At 38.7% G+C, this 21,502-nt stretch overlaps 2 protein-coding genes and 1 long non-coding RNA gene across 7 annotated transcripts; all 3 read right to left on the bottom strand.

Annotated features, from left to right (window-relative positions):
• Positions 1-3,068: 3,068 nt before the first annotated feature.
• LOC146511751 (uncharacterized) lies at positions 3,069-5,192 on the bottom strand. The gene is made up of 4 exons (XM_085172432.1): positions 4,270-5,192; positions 3,698-3,839; positions 3,480-3,552; positions 3,069-3,299 (listed from the first exon to the last, which is right to left on the bottom strand). The coding sequence occupies exons 1-4, from the start codon at positions 4,346-4,348 to the stop codon at positions 3,258-3,260; spliced, it is 336 nt and encodes a 111-aa protein (XP_085028558.1). The 5' UTR covers positions 4,349-5,192; the 3' UTR covers positions 3,069-3,257.
• A 3,970-nt stretch (positions 5,193-9,162) lies between these two features.
• On the bottom strand, positions 9,163-18,947 carry LOC146511749 (uncharacterized). 5 transcript variants are annotated; one of them, XM_085172410.1, is made up of 6 exons: positions 12,402-12,495; positions 11,195-11,366; positions 10,676-10,814; positions 10,228-10,309; positions 9,971-10,052; positions 9,163-9,865 (listed from the first exon to the last, which is right to left on the bottom strand). In XM_085172410.1, the coding sequence occupies exons 2-5, from the start codon at positions 11,268-11,270 to the stop codon at positions 10,014-10,016; spliced, it is 336 nt and encodes a 111-aa protein (XP_085028536.1). In that variant the 5' UTR covers positions 11,271-11,366; positions 12,402-12,495; the 3' UTR covers positions 9,163-9,865; positions 9,971-10,013. The 5 variants fall into 5 exon arrangements, with proteins under 5 accessions (XP_085028536.1, XP_085028540.1, XP_085028538.1 ...); XM_085172414.1 differs by lacking the exon at positions 9,971-10,052 and having other exon boundaries at positions 12,402-12,496; XM_085172412.1 differs by lacking the exon at positions 9,163-9,865 and having other exon boundaries at positions 9,902-10,052; positions 11,195-11,312; positions 12,402-12,535.
• LOC146511750 (uncharacterized) lies at positions 17,656-18,664 on the bottom strand. Its single transcript, XR_014876040.1, has 3 exons — positions 18,468-18,664; positions 18,031-18,103; positions 17,656-17,855 (listed from the first exon to the last, which is right to left on the bottom strand). It is a non-coding gene; the product is annotated as an uncharacterized LOC146511750 (long non-coding RNA).
• Positions 18,948-21,502: the final 2,555 nt, after the last annotated feature.

Raw genomic sequence — 21,502 nt, 5'->3', positions numbered from 1 at the left:
ACTGACAGAGAAACACAGGGCTTAAATACACATGGGAGTAACGCGCTAATCAGACCTACAAGACAAAGGAAACAAAGCAGAATACATTAACAAAGGACAGACTGTCAAAATAAAACAGGAAGTATAACACAGAGATGCAGACTTGACACTGAGCCCGAGACACAACCAGTGTTGGGTAAGTTACTTTAAATTAGTAACTTAGTTACATAACTAGTTACTTCTATCAAAAGTAACTCAGTAACTTACTTAAAGTTACTCGTTACTTTCAAAGTAACTAGTTACTAGGGAAAGTAACTTTGGTTTTACTCAAAATTCTCTTGTTAATGTGTTGCTTCCGTAACTGGAAACCCACCAAGATTGCCAGTCTTCTAGCTTGCTTACTTGCCACAAGTGCACTGTGTCACCTACCAATAGAAAGGAAAAAATAATGTGCACATTTCCACTAGAGAAATCCCACGCCTGGACCGTCGTTGGCCGCCGCCATGATTCTAGCCTACATCACAGCGTATTGTGCGCTTTTTACATCCAACACGAAAACTGCAGTCGTGGTGCTTTCGATTGTACTCGGAAACTCGGAAATTCTGCCTTCTGAATAGGAAGATGTAGGTAACACCAGACTGCAGATGAGCTGCATACAGGGCTGGACTGGGACAAAAAATCGTCCCGGGCATTTTGACTAGAGACCGCCATTATAGGAAAAATCATAAAGCCTTTGAATGAAAATAAACACTGTTGGTATATATGTATCAATCTATCAATCATTTGTTGTAAGATTCAGATAATTTTTTTTAAAAGCTAGACATTTTAAATGAGAATAAGAAAGAAAAGTAATTCTTTGTGCCCCCCTCTCCCTGTTAATGCCCTACCAGCCCCCCTGGCAACACTTTGCTAGACCCGCCACATTGATCAGTTTCATGATTGGAGTAGAAACAGGAGAGGGAGGGGAGAGGATGAGAGGAGAAGAGGCAGCTGTGCAGCAAAGACACAGAATAACTCCAGCTTTGTGTCTTTTTTTCTATTCTAGCTGAAGTACGGGACAAGACATTCACCTGGGACAAAATCAAGATTTGAAAAAATAAAGATTAACTCACATCCTCTGTTTGATCTGAACCACTAAGGTCTACTTGGTTTATGTGTACAGCTAGCAGAGGTGGGTCTGAGAGCAGTCTTCCTGACTTCATGTGAGAGGACAGTGTGTCACAGCTTCTAAAAATCAGTTTCAGCCTTAAAGTGTATAACATCACAAATCAGACTCTGCAAGAGAAGAGAGAGCAAGCAAGAAGGAAGTGCTGAGTTAGACTGTGTGTGCTACTCTGTTTGTGGGTAACAGAGCCGAGTCTGAAAGCAAAGCTATTAATTTACTGGTTGATTTATGTTCCTACCCTCACTTTTGGCCACATGTTGTGGGTAGTGATTGAGTGTGAGATCTGTTATTCGGGGGGTTTCCAAGAGACTCAGAACTGACAAACTAAAACGGTTAAATGTCAATAAGTCTTATTGTAACTAATGAAACTGAGATAATGCAAAGTGAACCTAAAGGACTGTCCCTCAGGAGACAGATTTGTTGTTTCCTGATGCAAGGACTCACAGACAGATGGTTCATTTATTCAACTGCATACTTTTCCCAGTTCTCCAAGATAAGCTCATCCAAAGGTCCTTTATAAAGTCCAAATCCTCTTGGAATGTGTTGCAAATGTAAAACTCCTTAAAACTAAAACTCTCTAAAACTCAAATGTATTAAGAAGAAACATGCTAGGGCAAGCTATAGGTAAATGCAGGAAACACAAGTTCAAAAGCCAGAACAATACTACAGCAGTGCATGCTGCAATGCTGCAGGTGAGGATGATGAGGGTATGCCAGCTTAAATGTGAATGGACAGCACTTTTGAGAAGGCTAGCCGAGTTAATGGCGATCGTGGCTCAAGAGTTGGGAGTTCGCCTTGTAATCGGAAGGTTGCCGGTTCGAGCCCCTGTTCCGACAGTCTCAGTCGTTGTGTCCTTGGGCAAGACACTTCACCCGTTGCCTACTGGTGATGGTCAGAGGGCCCGGTGGCGCCAGTGTCTGGCAGCCTCGCCTCTGTCAGTGTGCCCCAGAGCGGCTGTGGCTACAATGTAGCTGCCATCACCAGTGTGTGAATGGGTGGATGACTGGATATGTAAAGCGCTTTGGGGTCCTTAGGGACTAGTAAAGCGCTATATAAATACAGGCCATTTACCATTTAATCATACACAGACACACTTGATAGAGGGATGGTAGAGATCAGCACCTGGAGGACTACAAAGAGTAGGATCATAGTTTAAAGCAGAAGAAACGAGATTTGTCTAATAGGTGTCTGGACTCATCCTCAGATCATTCAGGAGGTGTTCACAGCAAAACTGATAGTGCCCACATCTAACAGAAAGACGAGCAGCTGACTAAGACACTTCCTTTCTGGCCACTTTGGAGATTATGGAATGCATTTGCATGAATAGGAAAACTCAGAATATACCAAATCATAAACACAGAACACTACAGCAACATGACATCACAGACAAAGAAAGGGTATTAGCAACAGTGCTCCATGTTGAAAGATGTCACAGTTCCTAACATACCTTTAATAGACTGAGAAAGTGGGAAAGGTGAGGCACTCTTGAAGTATAACTGGTTTCATTCAGTGGGTATGATTCAGAAAAGGTCACTTTTAACTGGTATCACCTTAAGACAAGTTTCCAAAGTGAGGATGTCCCAGTCTGTTACATCTCCTCTGCTGGCAACTGTAGTGGGAGGGGCAAAGGTGCAAGAAGAGGAGCATAAGTTATCATGGTGATGTACGCTGATAAACAGTGAAACAGTGATAAACTGGTTGCACAGAGAACGCAGGGTTAACTAAATAAGCCTGAATCATCCTGCTTTGTACAGGCCTCTGATGTCTGTGTTTGGGTACCTCCCCACATCAACTATGACAGTTAGTGTTGTGTTGTCACTTTAAATCCTGACAGCAAATAATAAATGATCTCACACAGACTAATGAAAGAAATCAGAATTTTAAATACTTTTATTAGAATTTAACATCAATCTCATCTTGAAGACAGAATAAGGTCATTTGAAACATTCATATTTACAAACATCTTAACTAAACAGTTCCATAAAATCTGATTTTTAAGCTCTACAAATAATTTACAGAAATAATAAAACATTTCTCAGCAGATGTTTCTGTAAAGGTTTGAACTGGAAAATGCTTCTGTGGCTGCTTTGCTTCAACTTTGTTTGTTCCCACATCAGCTTCTTTTAGAAATCACTGGAGGACACTGCAGAGTTTTCTGTGGTGTGGAAAGAGAGAAGGTGACATGAAAAGAAGACACGAAGGAGCAACATTAGAAAAGTCCAGAGTCTTTGTATAACCTTTTAATTCATTTATAATCTGAATACTTCAGTTGGAAAGTTAATGTTGTTTTTTCTAAACTTTGTGCCCACAGTTTGATTTATATTTTGTTTCTGACCTTGTTTATTTTCTTTTTCAGCCACTTCGTGTCTGGTTTGAGAAAAAATGTCTTTCCTCCTCTTGTTTTAACCCTGGAATAAGAAAAGAAAGGAATTAGTGTAGAGAGGGGAAGAGAGAAAGGAAATCAAAGGCTCACTCCTCATATGTAGATGCAAAAATGCTAATATTTGGATACAGCCCTACATTTTATTTACATTCAAAGGAAGTTCTGCTTACAGGTAGCCAGGTGCGCAGCCCTGTTGGTCTTGTTTAAAGCAGCTGATGATGTTTTTTGTCCAGTTAGGTGCGACATGGTTGTTTTTACTAGTTTTAGAGTACGCAGCAGCATGATAGCAGGAACTCTCCACGTGGCCAGCCCCTGCAACACACCATCACACATTATACTCATTATTATTCAGAGATTTTCAGACTTTACACAGGATAAAATGAACTGTGTTCTCAGATGATTTATATAGCTTCATAAATTTTTTACTAATTATTATGTATAATAGGAAATTCAGTTGTGTAAAAACAAGTGGTTTTAATCAATCATGAAAAACTTCAAGTTGTGCTTTAAATTTGTCCAGAGTTTCTCCAAGTAGCTAAAACAAATTCCTGAATGTAGTCAGCTGCAATGTGTCAACAAACACCTGCTCTGTTACAATCTACAGTAGTTTCAGTTCCTAATGACAGTTGTTGAGTTGCATTAAGGTCAGATAGATTCATAACCACTTTGATGAACAGACTTTTAGCTGATGATACTGAACTGTCACAACAGAGCAAACTCCAGAAATACACAAAAACTCTACCTTCTGATACGATGATGAGCATCACCACACCGAGGGAGATCAGAAAAATCGGACGGCTGGTGGAGAGACTCGAACACATGTTCAGACGCTGAAGGCACCAAATATGAGTCTGGATCTGAGGTTTGTTTGTTACCAGTTGATGAACTGGTCAGAGTGTGAGAGTGAGTCATCTTATATACTGTAGCTTGTCACTGAATTGGGGGCTGTTTGGTGATGAATTTACACACAATGGAAACATGACAACCACAGACTGGTGTGGTTGGTAGCTTTCTTCCTCCAGTGCTGAGGGTTGTTGTTTAGTTTGTTCCAAGCTAATATTTTCTGTAATGGGTTGAAGCCTGATAATATGCACCATAAACCCAAATATGAATAGTCATCCAACAAGCACTGACATTTTATAGCAGTAGCAGCAATATTAGCAGTTGTAGCCGAATTAAGCTGCTGTGAAGCAAGCTCTGATCTGCATGATTCATGATTATTGCAATACCAAGCAGCACTAAAAGTAAGAATTAAAAGATTTATTTATTTACTGAAATTAGTGTAGAGGAAAGTTTGCACCCTAAAGGGAATTTTACACCCTTTCATCAACCATGTGTCAAATAAGTCCAAGTCCAGCTGCTGGATGATGTATTTAAATGTTTCGTAATATTTTTAAACACACATGATTCTTAAGTTGTCACCTCATGAAACGTGGCCTGTAGCTTATTTGTTTTCTGCTCTGTGCAGAAGTCCTGTTTTGTTTTCCCTGAGAGGCAGTAATCTGAAATCGGATCTGTGGAGGAGCTCTCTGACCCGCTCCTGTTAGCGTTTGAGCTCAGATCTTCACTAACTGATAAATTAAGATAAATAGTTCACTGTAAGTAAAATCACTTAAAGTGACCTTCCTGAGCCCTGTGTTTGAGTTCAGCCTGCACATTGATTATGAAAATTAGCATCTATGCAATACATTTAATCAGCTGTTTTTCCAGCACAACACATTCATTTTTCACTCATATTTTTAATCCCTCATGTAAATATTGACACTTAACCATGTTATATGTTCAAGCATTTTAATTCACCTGGTTAATATAATATATATATATATATATATACATATATATATACATTCCCTTGGTCTGTGGAAGGGCTTTTCCACAGACCGAGCACAGGGACTCTCTGTGACGTGTTCAGTTTCATTCATGTTAACCTGTGGGTGTTGATTTTATTAGTGGTTTGCACCTCCTACATCTAACTTTATGGGGGTTTCCTTTCAACAGCCATCTGCAATTAATGGGTGACCCAGTTTTGTGGTCAAATCTGAAAGTACTTTCCTCTATGACTTTTGTTTTTAACAGCTTTTAACGAGTGGTCACCACAAAAACCACCTCTATTCTTTGTCATTTTCAACAAATATACACCATAATTTACATGCTTAAGATTACTGGGGTTTTTTTAGTAATCTTTAATACTCCACTGATCATGTACAAATTACATGATGATCCATTTCCAAACTTTATTAATAAGTCGTTTGAACTCAGGGGAAAATGTATGTTTAAAAAGCAGATGGAAGGGTCATAAAGAGAGGAAGATAGAGGAAGCCATGACCATGATGTCATCCACTGGTTTTGACTTTCATTATCAAACATCATCATTACAGCCATCGTGGTGTTTCGATGTGTGAAGTCGTTAACCAGTAAGCATATCGTGGTGTCACAGTTCTGGTCATTTTGATCAGGCATTTTCAGTTTCTTGTATTTTGGTGTTTTTTCCGATTCTTTAATTTTCCTGTTATTATATTCCTAAGTTTCAGTGTTATTCTGGTTAAGAGTTTTGTTCTTAGGTTTACTTTAGTGTCTAGTCTGTGCCTGTCATATTTCCTGTTTTACTTTGAAGGTCCGTGTCTCATGTTAGTGTGTCGAGTGTTACTCTCCCCTGTGTTGTCATTATGTTTCATTGGAGTCAGCTGTGTCCTCATGTGTCTGCACTTCTCCTGATCACCTCATGTGTGTATTTAAGTCCTCAGTCTCCTCGTGTTCAGCGTCGCTACGTCTGTGTTCCCTCCCACATTACACGTTATGTGTCTTTCAGGATTTTGTGCTGGTCATGTTTGTAGTTCATGTACCAGCCCAAAGTTTAGTTCATAGTCGGTTCTCATAGTCACTTTTATTATTTCCCAGTTTAGTTTAGCACTCGTCACCATTCTTGTAGTGTCTTTTATTTTTACACTCTTGTAATCGCTCCAAATAAAGGCATGTCTTCAGCTTTTCACCCTGAACCGTCTCCTCACCTGTGTCTGCTCCTGGGTCCACACACACCTTTGCTCAGTCTGCACTGCAGACCGTCACACGTGGATAATGGTCCTTTCTGACTCTGAGCATTTACACAGTTTACAAAAATGGATTTTTGTTCTATCAGTATAAATAGAATAATTCTAGAGTGTGCTGCCTCACTAATAAGTCTCAGATCCACTGTCCTGGACTACAGTTGGTGGCAGTCTGCAGCTACATGAGCACAGTGGTTAGAGTGGCCCTAGGTCAAGATGATGGAGTTTGAGTCCGTTCAAGCAGGAGACGAGAGATTTGAAACAACTGAAGGACAAAACTACAGCAAGACTAATTAGCAGGGAGGTAATTACAGTAATTACATTTTCTATTTCGTCTTTCAGTGATTCAAAATTCTGAATCACGCCTGTTTGTTATCCTAAAAGCAGAGACACAATACATGGCCTAAAATATTAGGCCATGGTATTTATCTTATCCTGAGATATTAAGTTTCCCCCTTGTTGTTATCAAATAAAAGCTAAGAGTCATTCACCACCTCTATGGTTTCAGATGATGTTGTAATAAATCATCTGTGAAGACATAATTCCACTGCAAAGGCCACAAAGATAGGGAGTCGCCATTACACATGAAAAATCTTTGACTTCCCTTTAAATCGCAGCTTGCTCACAGGAAGGCGTGCTGCCTGCATTCATAATGTGTTTTTTTGTTGTTGAATGTAGCGTCTGATTGTCTTTATTTCCTGGGTGATGACCTTATGACAGCAGGTCAAACCCAAACTATGAGTGAAGGAACAGGCTGCACAGCTGGTCACAAAGAGAGAAAAGAAGAGGTCAGCAATGAGATTACTCATCATGATTAGCTCCTCTGTTAGTCAACAACATTATAAAAATGGAAGGAACTCAGAGAACATTAGTCAGACTTCCAATAACCATTACTAGTAAATATTTGAGATTCCTGCTGTTTTTCTATTATGTTGTTTTAATGCAGAAGTTTATTTCAAACCTGCCATAAATATGCTGTAGTTATAAAACCACATGTATAAACTACACAGAACACGACTCAAGATCATTTAAAATGGGATGTGAACAAAAATTATATTATCATGAATGTATTAAGGAAAATGTAAAGACGTACAAATATGCTTTAAGAAAATCTAAAACCTCAGTTCTGGTATCTGAACCCATATGCGCCCTATTGGCAGTGACTCATGGCTAATAGGGAGGAGATGTGGGAGTCACACAGGTCAAAGGGACTTGTTGGTTATGCAAACAGCAGGAAACATCTGCCAAAGGAGGTGAAAGAGTAGAAACTTTGGACAAAAATGGGACAGTTAGGATGCCATTCTCAGTAGTAATCCTGATGTGTGCTTCCATCTTTGACTATTTTCGAGTCTTCGTGAAAGCACTTTGCTTTTTGAGTTTCTCTTTCTTTATAAAACATCCTTGAATATTAACTTTTTAAAATATTTTTAAAGAAAATCAGGCCTTCAGCTGCAATTTGTGAGACGACACTAAACCACACACAGTCGAAGGACTGCGATGATTCCTCAAAAGTAGCTGTCTGTCAACTAAGAAATCTATAATGTAAGAGGACAGAATCACAGCTTCTAAAAAGCAGTTTAAGCCTCAAAATGCACAAAATCATTATTCAGAAAGGAAAGAAAGGATTTAAATCAAAGTGAAGTCAGTCTGATGTGGTGAACAGAGAGTTTCTAAACACTGTGGCTCAGCTGGATATACAAACAATAATAGAAGGAAGACTCTTTAAAGATCGATAGCTTCAGTTATTTAAGCTGATCAGACTTCTCACTCTTTCTGTGCCTGTGACCCAAACAAATACGTTTGACATCACATTATTCTTTCTTACACTGACACCACTTTAAAACAAGGTGTCCATGATGTCTGTTAACGTCCTTGTAAGATGGACTTCCACACACACAATGTTTGTGCTCTTGGATATCAGTTTTTATAATTACACGCACATATAACGACCCACAGTCTGTTCGGCTCTGGTCTCAGCTCTCCATTCTCATGCCAGTCTCTCGCTTCACTATAAAGGTAAAAGAGATTGTCATCAGTTCAAACGCCACCAGCTGTGGCCCCACCAGCCTCTCCACCACCGCCCCCTTGAGCTCACTGCTCTACCTCTCCCTTGCAGCTGAGCCAGGGACCACACCTCCGCAATAGACCTGTTAAATCTTGTCTCATGCCTCGTCTTCACCTCTTCTGCTGTCATCTGTAGTGGGAGGGACTAAGATGTGAGGAATAGAGTTAATTATGTGCAATCTAACGAATGACAAAGACGCATGTTTCTTGGCAGACTTGGGAACGCCTCAGTGTTTCCCTAAAGGAGCTGGAGGAGGTGGCTGAGGAGAGGACCGGTTGAGTGTCTGTGCTCAGTCTGCTGCTCCTGCAACATTAATGAAAGTATGAATAAAATATGTATTTGTGAATAACTTTTCAAGTGATTTCTGAATGTTCACTTTTACTTCTGCCATATCGGTTAAATGCTGCCTCCTGGTGTCCTGTGATCATAACGTCATCATGAAATAATCACAACAATAAGTATTTTGTCGTCAGTTATAACACCTACAGCAAATAATAATTAACCACACAGACCATTAAACAAAATCTGATTTCAGAAGCTTTTATTGATTTATCTTTGTTCTCAGCTTGAAGACAGAATAACATTCATATTTAATGACATTTGTAGTATATTTGCTAATTCTCACCAATCACTAACTGGCGTATCTTTACTCATTTCTCTAAATTATCATGAATTCTCTCAATCCCTACTTACAAATGCCTTTGTTTGTTTCTCTATTTTACATTCTTTTAATGACTTACTGTTCAGTGTAATAATTTTACTGTTTATTCCTTACTGTGAAGCAATTTGGTGTACCTCTTGGTTTTAAACATGTTATATAGTAAAATTGTTTTGTATTGTGTATATATATATATATATATTTGAACACAAGACTGTTAAAGCGCTATGAATAATTTGCAAAAAATAATTTACATTTCTTAACAAATATTTCTGTCAAAGTGTGAACTAATAAATGAGCAGAAATGTTTCCAGCAGCTGCTTTACTTTAACTTTGTTTCATCGTTTTCATCATCTTTACTTAGATTAAATCAATGAAAATCACTGTGTGAATTAAGAAACCTACAAGACTTGTAAGAGGACAGACAGTCACTGCTTCTAAACACTGTGGTGCAGCTGGAATATACAAACTATAGTGGGAGGACCCATTAAAGATTAATATCTTCAGTTATTTAAGCTGATCGATTTTCTACATGTTTATTTGAAAACATTGGAGGACACAGCAGAGTTCCCTGTGGTGGTGAAAGAGAGAAAAAGAATTGGTGAAAGAAGACGAAGAAAAAAGAAAAGAAGAAGAAAAGAGAAGAAAAAATAATTAATAAATGAGCAAAAATTACTAGGGTCTTGTTTCCTGCAGCTTTTGTTTCATCGTTTCCATCATCACCATTTAGGCAACATTGGAGGACACAGCAGAGTTCCCTGTGGTGGTGAAAGAGAGAAGGTGACATGAAAAGAAGAAGAAGAAGCACCATTAGACAGATATACACAGTGTCGTTTTATTACCTATATTATAATCTTCACACTTTTGATAGAAAGTCACTGTTGGTTTTTCTAAACTTTGTGTCCTCATTTTTATAAATATTTTGTTTCTCACCTCATTTATTTTCCTTTTAAGCCACTCGGTGTTTGGTCTGAGGAAAAATGCTCTATTTCCTTGTTGTGAGCTTGTTTTGACCCTAGAAGAAAAAATAGAAGAATAAAGAAAGAAGTTTAGAGAGAGGAAGAAAAATTGAAGGATTGGACATTTTCACTTTACTTTTAACTGAACACGTGCAGTGTCCATTTTGCATTATGCTGTGAGAGAACAGCTCAGGTTTCCTCCAAGCTCATAAGCACAAACTCACAGATTCCCCAACGTCACCAAATTAGAAACAATCACAGAGCAAACAGTAGTGCTGTATGTTAGAGAGGGGAACATTTATCAGCTACATCAAGGTTTCAGTGCAAATCTCATTTTCATTGTTGTGTTTGTGGATTTTTAATCAAGAATTAATTTCTACATTTTATTTGGTTTAAGTGAATTTAGAAGAAGTTCTACTTACTCATAGCCATGAAGGCAGCCATGTCTGTTGTCTTCAAAGCAGCTGATGATGTATTTGGCCCATGCAGGTGTAACCTTTGTGGTTCTTGCATTTTGGTTAGAATGATTTTCATAGCAGAGTGTCCCCACGTGGTCAGCCCCTGCAGCACATCATCACACACATTGTCATTATTCTTCAGGGCCTTTCAGATATCATGGAGACTGAAATAAACAACTCTCAGATGTTGTATAAATAATTTACTGATCCAGTTACTATGTGTAATATGAAAAATTATATAACTGACAAAAATACAGCTGGATTTAATCAGTAATATAAAATGTATAGTTGCATTTTAAAATCATCCAGAAACAGCTGCTCTGTTACAGTCTGTGATAGTTTTAGTCTCTTTTCACACAGTTAGTTCACAGTTAGCAAGTTACATTAAGGACAGATAGATTTATAACCATGTTGAGAAACAGACTTTTAGCTGTTGTTACTGAGCTTTGACAACAGAGCAAACTCCAGAAATAAAAACTGTACCTGATACGGAGATGAGCATCACCACACTCAGGGAGATCAGCAGAATCAGGCGGCTGGTGGAGAGACTCGAACACATGTTGAGATGCTGAAAGGCACCAAATCTGAGTCTGGATCTGAGCTGTGAACAGGTTTGATGAACTTGTCAAAGTGTGACACTTAATGATATTCTGACCTGTAGTTTGTCACAGAAAGAAGAACTGCATTATTTAAGTAGACTACTCTGAGGTCATCATTTACTAAGAGTCCAACAAACACCCATTATTTCCACATCCACAGGGTTATTTAGTGTGTCCTTTCATATTGTACTCATTAAGCCCTTTATGTTATTCATACAGAATCCAATCTCAAATCATGCAGGAATAAATTCAGAATAAAGGAGACAAGAGGTCAATATCAGAAAATATATACAGAACTTTTTTTATTAAATCATTTGTAATAAAATTATAGTCAAAATGAGCCTCATATGAAAAGAAAGAGTAATGGTACCAACAGGAATCCTTTAAGCTTTTTTAGTCACAAACACACAATAGAATGAACACAGTCACACACAGGCAAGTATTACATGCACTAAACATCTGGAAACAGGAGAAACTCAGAGCATCCTGTCATCATTTCATGAACACAGGGGCAAACTTCAATGAGGTATTGAGTCTCCACTCAGGGATTGTACTTTGCCCGGCTGTCGTATTGCACCATGCCAAACAAAATAACTGAAAACACGACTGTAAACCCGAGACCATTGACCTGACTGAAATAAGTAGAATGGAAAGAAGTAAGAAGGGAGAAAAGTGGAAAAACAATGACAATATCACACACAGAGACCATCCTACAGTTTGGGCTGCATACCTGTACCAGTATATATTTACAATTCACAGTTTTTACAGGACATTTCACACCTTAAGCTGAATGATTCACCTGCCACACAGCATGGTTCGTTTCTTGTTAGTCAGTACTGACAAAAACTAAATGCAAAAAATACAACACAGTTCATTTCAAATCTTCTTTCAGTTTCATGATCCAAAACATCAAAACATTTGCTTTGTTCCTCGTCTTTTTTTTACTGTGAGCGTGCACCTGAATGCCAACCAGCCTTATCTAAATGTTATACTTCAGCACTCCTTCCATAAGTACACACAGTATGAGCCACACTCGTGCTATATTCTCACAGGATGATACAAGTTCTATTTTTCAGTTTCATATTGCTTACCAACAACGTCTAAACATCCACACACCACATCTGCTGACTGCGACGCCTCTGTGATAGAACCGCGGAGAAAGAGTGAACACCCGCTGCTTTACACTCCCTTCAATCCCCTGGGTCCTAAAGCCTTTCTGGTAAAATCTCAAAACAATGATTCTGTTCATCTGGACGTAGCGTTTTCAGTGGGAGAAACATTTTTTCACTCATCCAAGTGAATTTTTCAGTCTCAGCTGATGAAGGTTTCCCGACATAATAAACAGCACATTTACATAATGACTGAAACCAGCACCGCTGAGTAACAATGGGACATGAGGTCAGTTCGAGTCCTGCATTGCTGTGTAGCTGTTTTGCATAGAGTAGTTTTTAATCCTCAGACACACAACCATTGACAGAGTGTACGAGGCACAAAAGTATCATACAACATGTTGCCCAGTCTCAAACAAATGCCTCCTCCACTCCTGTTATGAGCAACTGTGACAATCACATTCAACTCCTCCCAAGATATTGATGCATCATTAGTCTGAAGCACTTACATGATTTCCTCCAGAAATAAATCTGTGTTATAATCATCATCTGCTTGTAACACATTCTGTACATCGCTGACTGGAGACGGTCCTCTCAACACAACATTCAACAAAGTATTGGGTAAAGCATCATCTTCACCCACCTGAACCACGGGGTGACCGTGGTTCAGGTGGTTCAGGTGTGTTTTATGGTGTTTAAGTCTTAACTTTTTATTATATTTTGTTACGTTTTAAAGGTTGCCTGTGTGTGTTTGTTCCTTTTTCTCTGTTTATCATTTACTGAGTTGTTTTGCGTTTTATGTTGCTTGATTTATATGTTTATTTTATTTTGCTTTAGTGAAGGCACGGCCGCTTGCTGTTGGGGGCTAGGGACGTGTGGTGGAATTCCCTCTGATGCATATGAGTGTACACACTGGGAAACAAGTATAACACACAATTTAAGTTACAGAGAGACTGCACGGTAGAGTAATTGGTGGCACCCTTGGGCACTCCGATCTGTAGGTTGCCTCCCCAAGTGGCCGGTCTCCACCATTTTGATTAACTATTTTATTGAGCTGCTATTTTTAACTAGGGCAGCACGTGGCAGCGAACCTTATTCTTTTAAGTAATGTTTGTGTCTTAATGAAATGTCTTAATCTAAGGTTTGGCATTGCTAATCCTGCTATTTAAGTCGTTTTCTTATCTGCGGCTCTATATTGGTGGTAGTTTCTCTAAAAAGTTGTCTTCTATGAAATTGACTTGCCAAACCTCTGCTTGTTAATAACGAGCCTGTGTGCCTTTTGTTACTGTTACAACGTTTAGACTGCCTGTTGTAATCTCTCCTGGGGTGTAGTCCCTCCCCAGGTGGCACCCTTAACACTATTTAGTTACCTTTACCAGTTTTCCTCCTTCACACCACCACACATACAATAATAATAATAATAATAATATTAATGGATTGGATTTATATAGCGCTTTTCAAGGCACCCAAAGCACTTAACAATTCCATTATTCATTCACTCTCACATTCACACACTGGTGGAGACAAACCACAGTTGTAGCCACAGCTGCCCTGGGGCAGACTGATAGAAGCGAGGCTGCCATATCGCGCCATCGGCCCCTCTGACCAACACCAGTAGGTGAAATGTCTTGCCCAGGGACACAACGACCAGGAGAGAGAGCCCGGGGATCTTTCCGGTTCCAGGCTTTCCAACCTCCTGCACCACGGTCACATACAAGAGCCCATCAAGAACTATACAAACAAAAACAACTGGGCTGACTGCAATTTCATACGAATACATTTCAGGGCTGTAGCCAAATATTTGACTACACTGATATACATTAAATTTTTTAAATCGATTTTGGTTTTTGCTTTGCTATTTTCTTTCAATCAATTTTTCAACAACATTTTCATGTTTTTAAGTTTAATTGAGGTGTATTTCCATTAACCATTTTTATGGCCACCAGAAACATGCACCATATATATGTCTTTGGGAGGAAGCTGGAGGATCAGGATCATGCAAACTCCACACAGAAAGACAGTCCTGGATTTGAGGCCAGGACCTTCTTGCTATAAAGCAACAGTACTAACCACCACGCACAGAGACGAGCATCACGACAGGCAGACAGAGCAGGAAAATCCAGCGGCTGATGGAGAGTCGGACACATCTTCACGATCTGACTCTGGATCAGTGCTCTAAGCAAGTTTGTTAGGCTGACGCTTGTGTGATCTTATATACTGTAGTTTGTCACAAAAAGAGGAAATGTGGAAATTGAGCAGGCTATTCTGAGGAAATGATGTACAGCAACAAACACTCCCACTGTGTGTTCTTCATGTCTTTATATGTTCACGTTTGTTGTTTTCTTCTCCTTTCTTCAAACTGGCCACATGCTGCCATCATCACCTCTTACTCGTTATTGCGCTCACAGCTAGATTGATAAATTGTGGCTGATGTGCAATCCATGCATGTACTCATTTTAGATCAACAACTAAGTGCTGGTCAAAGTGGTCCAGGCCTTGAACTTTGACCTATTTCTTCACCAAATAGGAGTTATCATCGAAGGGTTTTTCAGATCCACATTTTTAGCTTTGAACAGCGTCATTCAAAGCTTGACTCTGTGGTTGTAGCAAAGCCTCCAATGAAAGGGATTTTCTTATTGTCTATCCTTTCTTAGGTTTGTTCATTTCAGTACACCACCCTACAGTTAAAGTTACATGTTCAGTGGACATTTTTTTAACTTTTTCACTACAGACAGAGATCATTTAAAAGTATATTTTACAGAGTAAATCAGGCCGTCAGTTTTCTGTCCGTAAGACAACACCAGCTGCAAAGAGCTGCCATGAAAACTGCTGTTTAAAATGAATTTAAAAATCTATAAAGCATGTAAGAGCACAGCGTGTCATGCCTTCTAGCCAATTAATCCTTAAAAACATAAAACCATTTACCAGAGTGCACACTACACCAGAAAAAAAGAGCAAGATAGGGAGAGAGGAAAGTGAAGTGTAGTTGGGATCCGATTGATCCAAAGGAGAGCACGGAGTTCTATGTTCCTACCCTAACCTATGGCCACAAGTTGGGGCCACAGTATTGAGTATTGACTGAAGGAGTAAGATCAATGATTCATGGATTTCATGGATCTGGGTTTTCCTATATTCCAACAGAGAACCCATGTATCATCCCCGAACTGCTGTTTTGTGAGCGCTTGTTCTGTGCATTTGCCCGGTGAGCCCAATGGTGATTTACAAGCCGATGGTTTTGTTGTTTTTGTAACGGCATAAACAATGAAAGGTGGTGGATTGGCCAGATGGTGGCCGATGTGTAAAAATTACCAAATTGTTTGGTGGTGTCTGTGGCGGAGCTTCCACAGAGGCCAGCGGGTGAATGAGGGAAAGGTGAGGCAGGAGGAGGAGAGACTCGAGGCGGCTGAACTGAACTGAGCTTCAGGTAAGAAGTTATGACCTGCAGTCTATCTGGGTCAGATATAAAACAAGTTTAGGTGTAGCACGAAAAAAAAAAACCTTTCTGATTCTCATTTAAAATATCTCGCTTTTATTAAGTAATTATCTGAATCTTATAAACAAAGTTTTTATCTGATGTAAAATGTATAGAAATCATATATTCCAACAAGACAGTGTACATCACTGTCACTGAATACAGTGTCACAACACTGTATTGGGGTGGCTGTAGCTCAGGTGGCAGAGCAGGTCAGTTACTAATCAGAAGGTCGGTTCGATCCCAGGCTGCCTCCTGGCTGCATGCCAAATATCCTTCGGCAAGATACAAACCCCATATTTGCCTACTGGTGGTGGTCAGAGGGCCCGGTGGCGCCAAACCCAGTAATCTTAAGCATATAAATTATGGTGTATATTTGTTGAAAATGACAAAGAATAGAGGTGGTTTTTGTGGTGACCACTCATTAAAAGCTGTTAAAAACAAAAGTCATAGAGGAAAGTACTTTCAGATTTGACCACAAAACTGGGTCACCCATTAATTGCAGATGGCTGTTGAAAGGAAACCCCCATAAAGTTACATGTAGGAGGTGCAAACCACTAATAAAATCAACACCCGCAGGTTAACATGAACGAAACTGATCACGTCACAGAGAGTCCCTGTGCTCGGTCTGTGGAAAAGCCCTGCCACAGACCAAGGGAACGTCTCTCTCTCTCTCTCTCCCTCTCTCGCCATATACACACACACACACACACATATATATATATATATATATATATATATATATATATATATATATATATATATATATATATATATATGGAATAATTCTAGAGTGTGCTGCCTCACTAATAAGTCTCAGATCCACTGTCCTGGACTACAGTTGGTAGCAGTCTGCAGCTGCATGAGCACAGTGGTTAGAGTGGCCCTAGGTCAAGATGATGGAGTTTGAGTCCGTTCAAGCAGGAGATGAGAGATTTGAAACAACTGAAGGACAAAACTACAGCAAGACTAATTAGCAGGGTGGTAATTACAGTAATTACATTTTTATATTTTGCCTCTCAGTGATTCAGAATCACTGAATCATACCTGTTTGTTATCCTAAAAGCAGAGACACAATACATGGCCTAAAATATTAGGCTCTGTGGCTCTGCTAGATATACAAATAATAATAGAAGGAGGACTCTTTAAAGATCAATAGCTTCAGTTATTTAAGCTGATCTCACTATTTCTGTTCCTGTGACTCAAACAAATAAGTTCGACATCACATTATTCTTTCTTACACTGACACCACTTTCACAAAAGTTTCAAAGGTGACTGTTAAGATCCTGTTAAATCTATAGTGATACCTCCTCTGCTGTCATCTGTAGTGGGAGGGACTAAGATGTGAGGAGTGGAGTTAATTATCTGCAATCTAAGGAAGGACAAAGACGTATGTTTCTTGGCTGACTCGGGAACGCCTCAGTGTTTCCCTAAAGGAGCTGGAGGAGGTGGCTGAGGAGAGGGAGGTATGAGTGTCTTAATCAGTATGAATAAAATATGTATTTGTGAATAACTTCAAGTTATTTCTGAATGTTCACTTTTACTTCTGCCATATCGGTTAAATGCTGCCTCCTGGTGTCCTGTGATCATAACGTCATCATGAAATAATCACAACAATAAGTATTTTGTTGTCAGTTATAACACTTACAGCAAATGGTAATTAATCACACAGACCATTAAAAAAAATCTAATTTCAAAAACTTTTTTATTCATTTATCTTTGTTCTCAGATTGAAGACAGAATAAGAAAACTTCAAACATTCATACTTAATAAAATTTGTAACAATTGTTGTTTAAAGCGCTATCAATAATTAATGAGAAAAGTCAACATTTCTTAATAAATATTTCTGTAAAAGTGTGAATTAACAAATGAGCAAAAATACTAGGGTCTTGTTTCCTACAGCTTTTGCTTCATCGTTTCCATCATCACCATTTAGGAATCACTGGAGGACACCGCAGAGTTTTCTGTGGTGGTGAAAGAGAGAAGGTGACATGAAAAGAAAAAGAAGAAGCACCATTAGACAGATATACACAGTGTCTTTTTATTACCTATATTATAATCTTCACACTTTTGATAGAAAGTCACTGTTGGTTTTTCTAAACTTTGTGTCCTCATTTTTATAAATATTTTGTTTCTCACCTCATTTATTTTCCTTTTAAGCCACTCGGTGTTTGGTCTGAGGAAAAATGTTCTTCCTCTGCTTATTTTGACCCTGGAAGAAAAAAACAGAAGGATAAAGAAAGAAGTTTAGAGCGAAGAAGACAAATTAAATGATTCAACATTTTCACTTTATTGTTAACTGAACATGTGCAGTGTCCATTTTGCATTATGCTGTGAGAGAACAGCTCAGGTTTCCTCCAAGCTCATAAGCACAAACTCACAGATTCCCCAACGTCACCAAATTAGAAACAATCACAGAGCAAACAGTAGTGCTGTATGTTAGAGAGGGGAACATTTATCAGCTACATCAAGGTTTCAGTGCAAATCTCATTTTCATTGTTGTGTTTGTGGATTTTTAGTCAAAAATTAATTTCTACATTTTATTTGGTTTAAGTGTATTTAGAAGTTCTACTTACTCATAGCCAGGAAGGCATTTTGGTCTGTTGTCTTCAACGCAGCTGATAATGTTTTTTGCCCATTTAGGTGTAGACGTGTTTATTACAAGTCTGTTAGAATATGTTTTATAGCAGGTTTTTCCCACATGGTCAGCCCCTGCAGCACATAATCACACACATTGTCATTATTCTTCAGACCCTTTCAGATATCATGGAGATTGAAATAAGCTGAATTCTCACATGTTGTATAAATAATTTGCTGATCTCTTAGCTGTTGTTACTGAACTTTGAGAACAGAGAAATAAAAACTGTACCTGATACAGAGATGAGCATCACCACACTCAGGGAGATCAGAAGAATCAGGCGGCTGGTGGAGAGACTCGAACACATGTTGAGACGCTGAAAGGCACCAAATCTGAGTCTGGATCTGAGCTGTGAACAGGTTTGTTACCAGCAGATGAACTTGTCAAAGTGTGACAGCGGCTCATCTTATATACTGTAGCTTGTCACTGAATTAGGGGCTGTTTGGTGATGTATTTACACAAAAATAAACACTGATGGAAACACGACAACCACAGACTGCTGTGGCGTGCAGCTTCCTTTCTCATGTTGAGGTTTGTTGAACAGCTTAATGTGTCTGTAATGGGTTTAAACCTGATAATATGGACTATAAACTGGAAATATATGAACAGTCATCCCACAAGTATTGACATTTTATAGTAGTAGTATTAACATTACTAACAGCAGTAGTAGAATCATAGATCCTCAGACCACAGCTACTACAAACAGATGATTTATTAAATATTATGATGGACATGAAACACAAGTATATGAGTTTAACCTTAGACATAAGCTGCTGTAATATAAATCCATTTAACACTGAAGGGAAACATTTTACTTATTATTATTTTTATTTTTGATACTTTTTCACAGTTTTCCAATAACACAATTTTGTGTATTATTGGAAGCGATATTTCCAGAGCTGACAGCTGAGGGCAGCAGTGTTCAAATGGATTGTTGAGTATTCCCGCACATCTCTAATAAACACATGGAGAATTAAATGCATCTGTTTGAATGAATGAATTGTTGGAAACTTGCATCACTTTGTTTAATAGTGACAGGAAAGGTAAAGTTAGTTAGTTTATTACATACAGAGAAGTATTTTAATATGTTTTATTGATAAATGTTCCCTCGGTCTGTGGAAAGGATTTCCATTGGCTGAGCGCGGGGACTCTCTGTGACGTGATCTTCCACCAGTTTCATTCCTGTTGACCTGTGGGTGTTGATTTTATTAGTGGTTTGCACCTCCCACATCTAAATTCTCAGAATAAAACAGTGACATTACTGGTGACCAGCTTCTGTGGCCACATTTAAAAGGACTTTCCCTGTGACTTTGTCTTTAATAGCATTTAATGAGTGGGCGTCAGAGAAACTGCTTCTACACTTAGTAACTGTCAACAGGTACAGACCTTAAATTACACACGTAAGATTACCATTTAGTCATCTTCACTACCACACTGATCATGTACAAAGTACGCGATGGTTTATTTCCAAACTTTATTAAGTGTTTGAACTCAGGGAAAAGGTACGTTTTTAAAAAGCAGGTGGAAGGGCCATAGACAGTATTGATAGATATGCCATGACTGTGATGTCATCTACTGCAGCGGTCCCCAACCCCCGGGCCTCGGACCAGTACCGGTCCATGAGTCGTTTGGTACCGGGCCGCGAGAGTTGAGGCTCAGGTGTGAAATGTATAGTTTTCAGGGTTTTTATCGGTTTTCAGCGTTATTTTGTTATTGTTTTTATCGTTTACTCGTTTTCCTTGGTCTTTTCACGTTTGTTATGAATAAATTTTATTTTTTTCTGTACTTATTTTGTTGTATTTATCCACGACACCTTAAAGGTCGGTCCATGAAAATATTGTCGGGCATAAACCGGTTCGTGGCGCAAAAAAGGTTGGAGACCGCTGATCTACTGGTTTTCTGACGCTGAGTGTTTACACAGTTTGTTCTACTGTTTTGTTCTACTCAGTATTAAATTAGGAACGTCTATACAACAGGAAGACTTTTGTCAACCAGATGGTTTGCCCTCTGGTGGCCATTAGAAATATGGCAATTTCAAGGCTCTACATTAGCTCTACTCTTTACCTGGACATCTTTAATACTGGCTGTGGTTCCTCACTGTAGATTGGCAGATTTGAGCTCTGGTGATTTCTGGGTTGTTCCTTATCATCCTAATTAATTTCCTCCTAAAGCAAATGAATGACACATTTAAAGAATTTTAAGAATTTGTCTTTAAGTGCAATTGTTTGAACCTTTGACGTCACACTTTCTTATAAACAGCTTCACAAGTCATTCTAGAATATTGTAAATATACAATGCGTTCCCCTGATTTTCCTGTCGTTCTCACCCATATGGAAAGGATATATATAAATCTTATAAAGTTTGTATCTGTCTTGTGTGGAAAAATTATATAAATGAAACTTTGTATGTTTTTGATACTTACTAAAACAATATATGAAAAGTAATGAGTATGAGTAAATCATATAAGCCTTATATGATTCACTATATGAAGTAGGCCACATTTTATGCAAGTCTTTTATAAGTTTTTACTATTACTTTTCCATATGGGCAGTGAGGTCAATCCAACGAGTACTATGAGGCCAAAAACTGGTATTAACAAACCTCGCACAGTTCCTCAGAAACACAGAAGAATGAGAACTTAGAGATGAAGCTCCGTCTCTCTCTCACACACACATACTCAGGCTCAGCTGTGTTCCAAACACAGCGGCCCGACTAAAGTGTGAGCAGGCCTAAAAATAAAAAATAAAATAAACACTCACGAGGCATTTAAACACAACAATTACCTTTCTGTCTGAGACTTAAAACAAAAGGTGACATGGAAAAATCTTTGAAACACCTGCTGTTATAGAGGTACTATATATTGATACTGTTGAAGTTTTAAATCTATAAAAGAAAAATTACACTGCACACGTCTACAAACAACAATGCCCTGGACTGTCAGTGGTCATGTCCACAGAGCAGCTGGACCACATA

Source organism: Neolamprologus multifasciatus, chromosome 9 (assembly GCF_963576455.1).
Source record: "Neolamprologus multifasciatus chromosome 9, fNeoMul1.2, whole genome shotgun sequence".
Taxonomy (NCBI): Eukaryota; Metazoa; Chordata; class Actinopteri; order Cichliformes; family Cichlidae; genus Neolamprologus; species Neolamprologus multifasciatus.
This window is presented reverse-complemented; position numbering and strand designations above follow the sequence as displayed.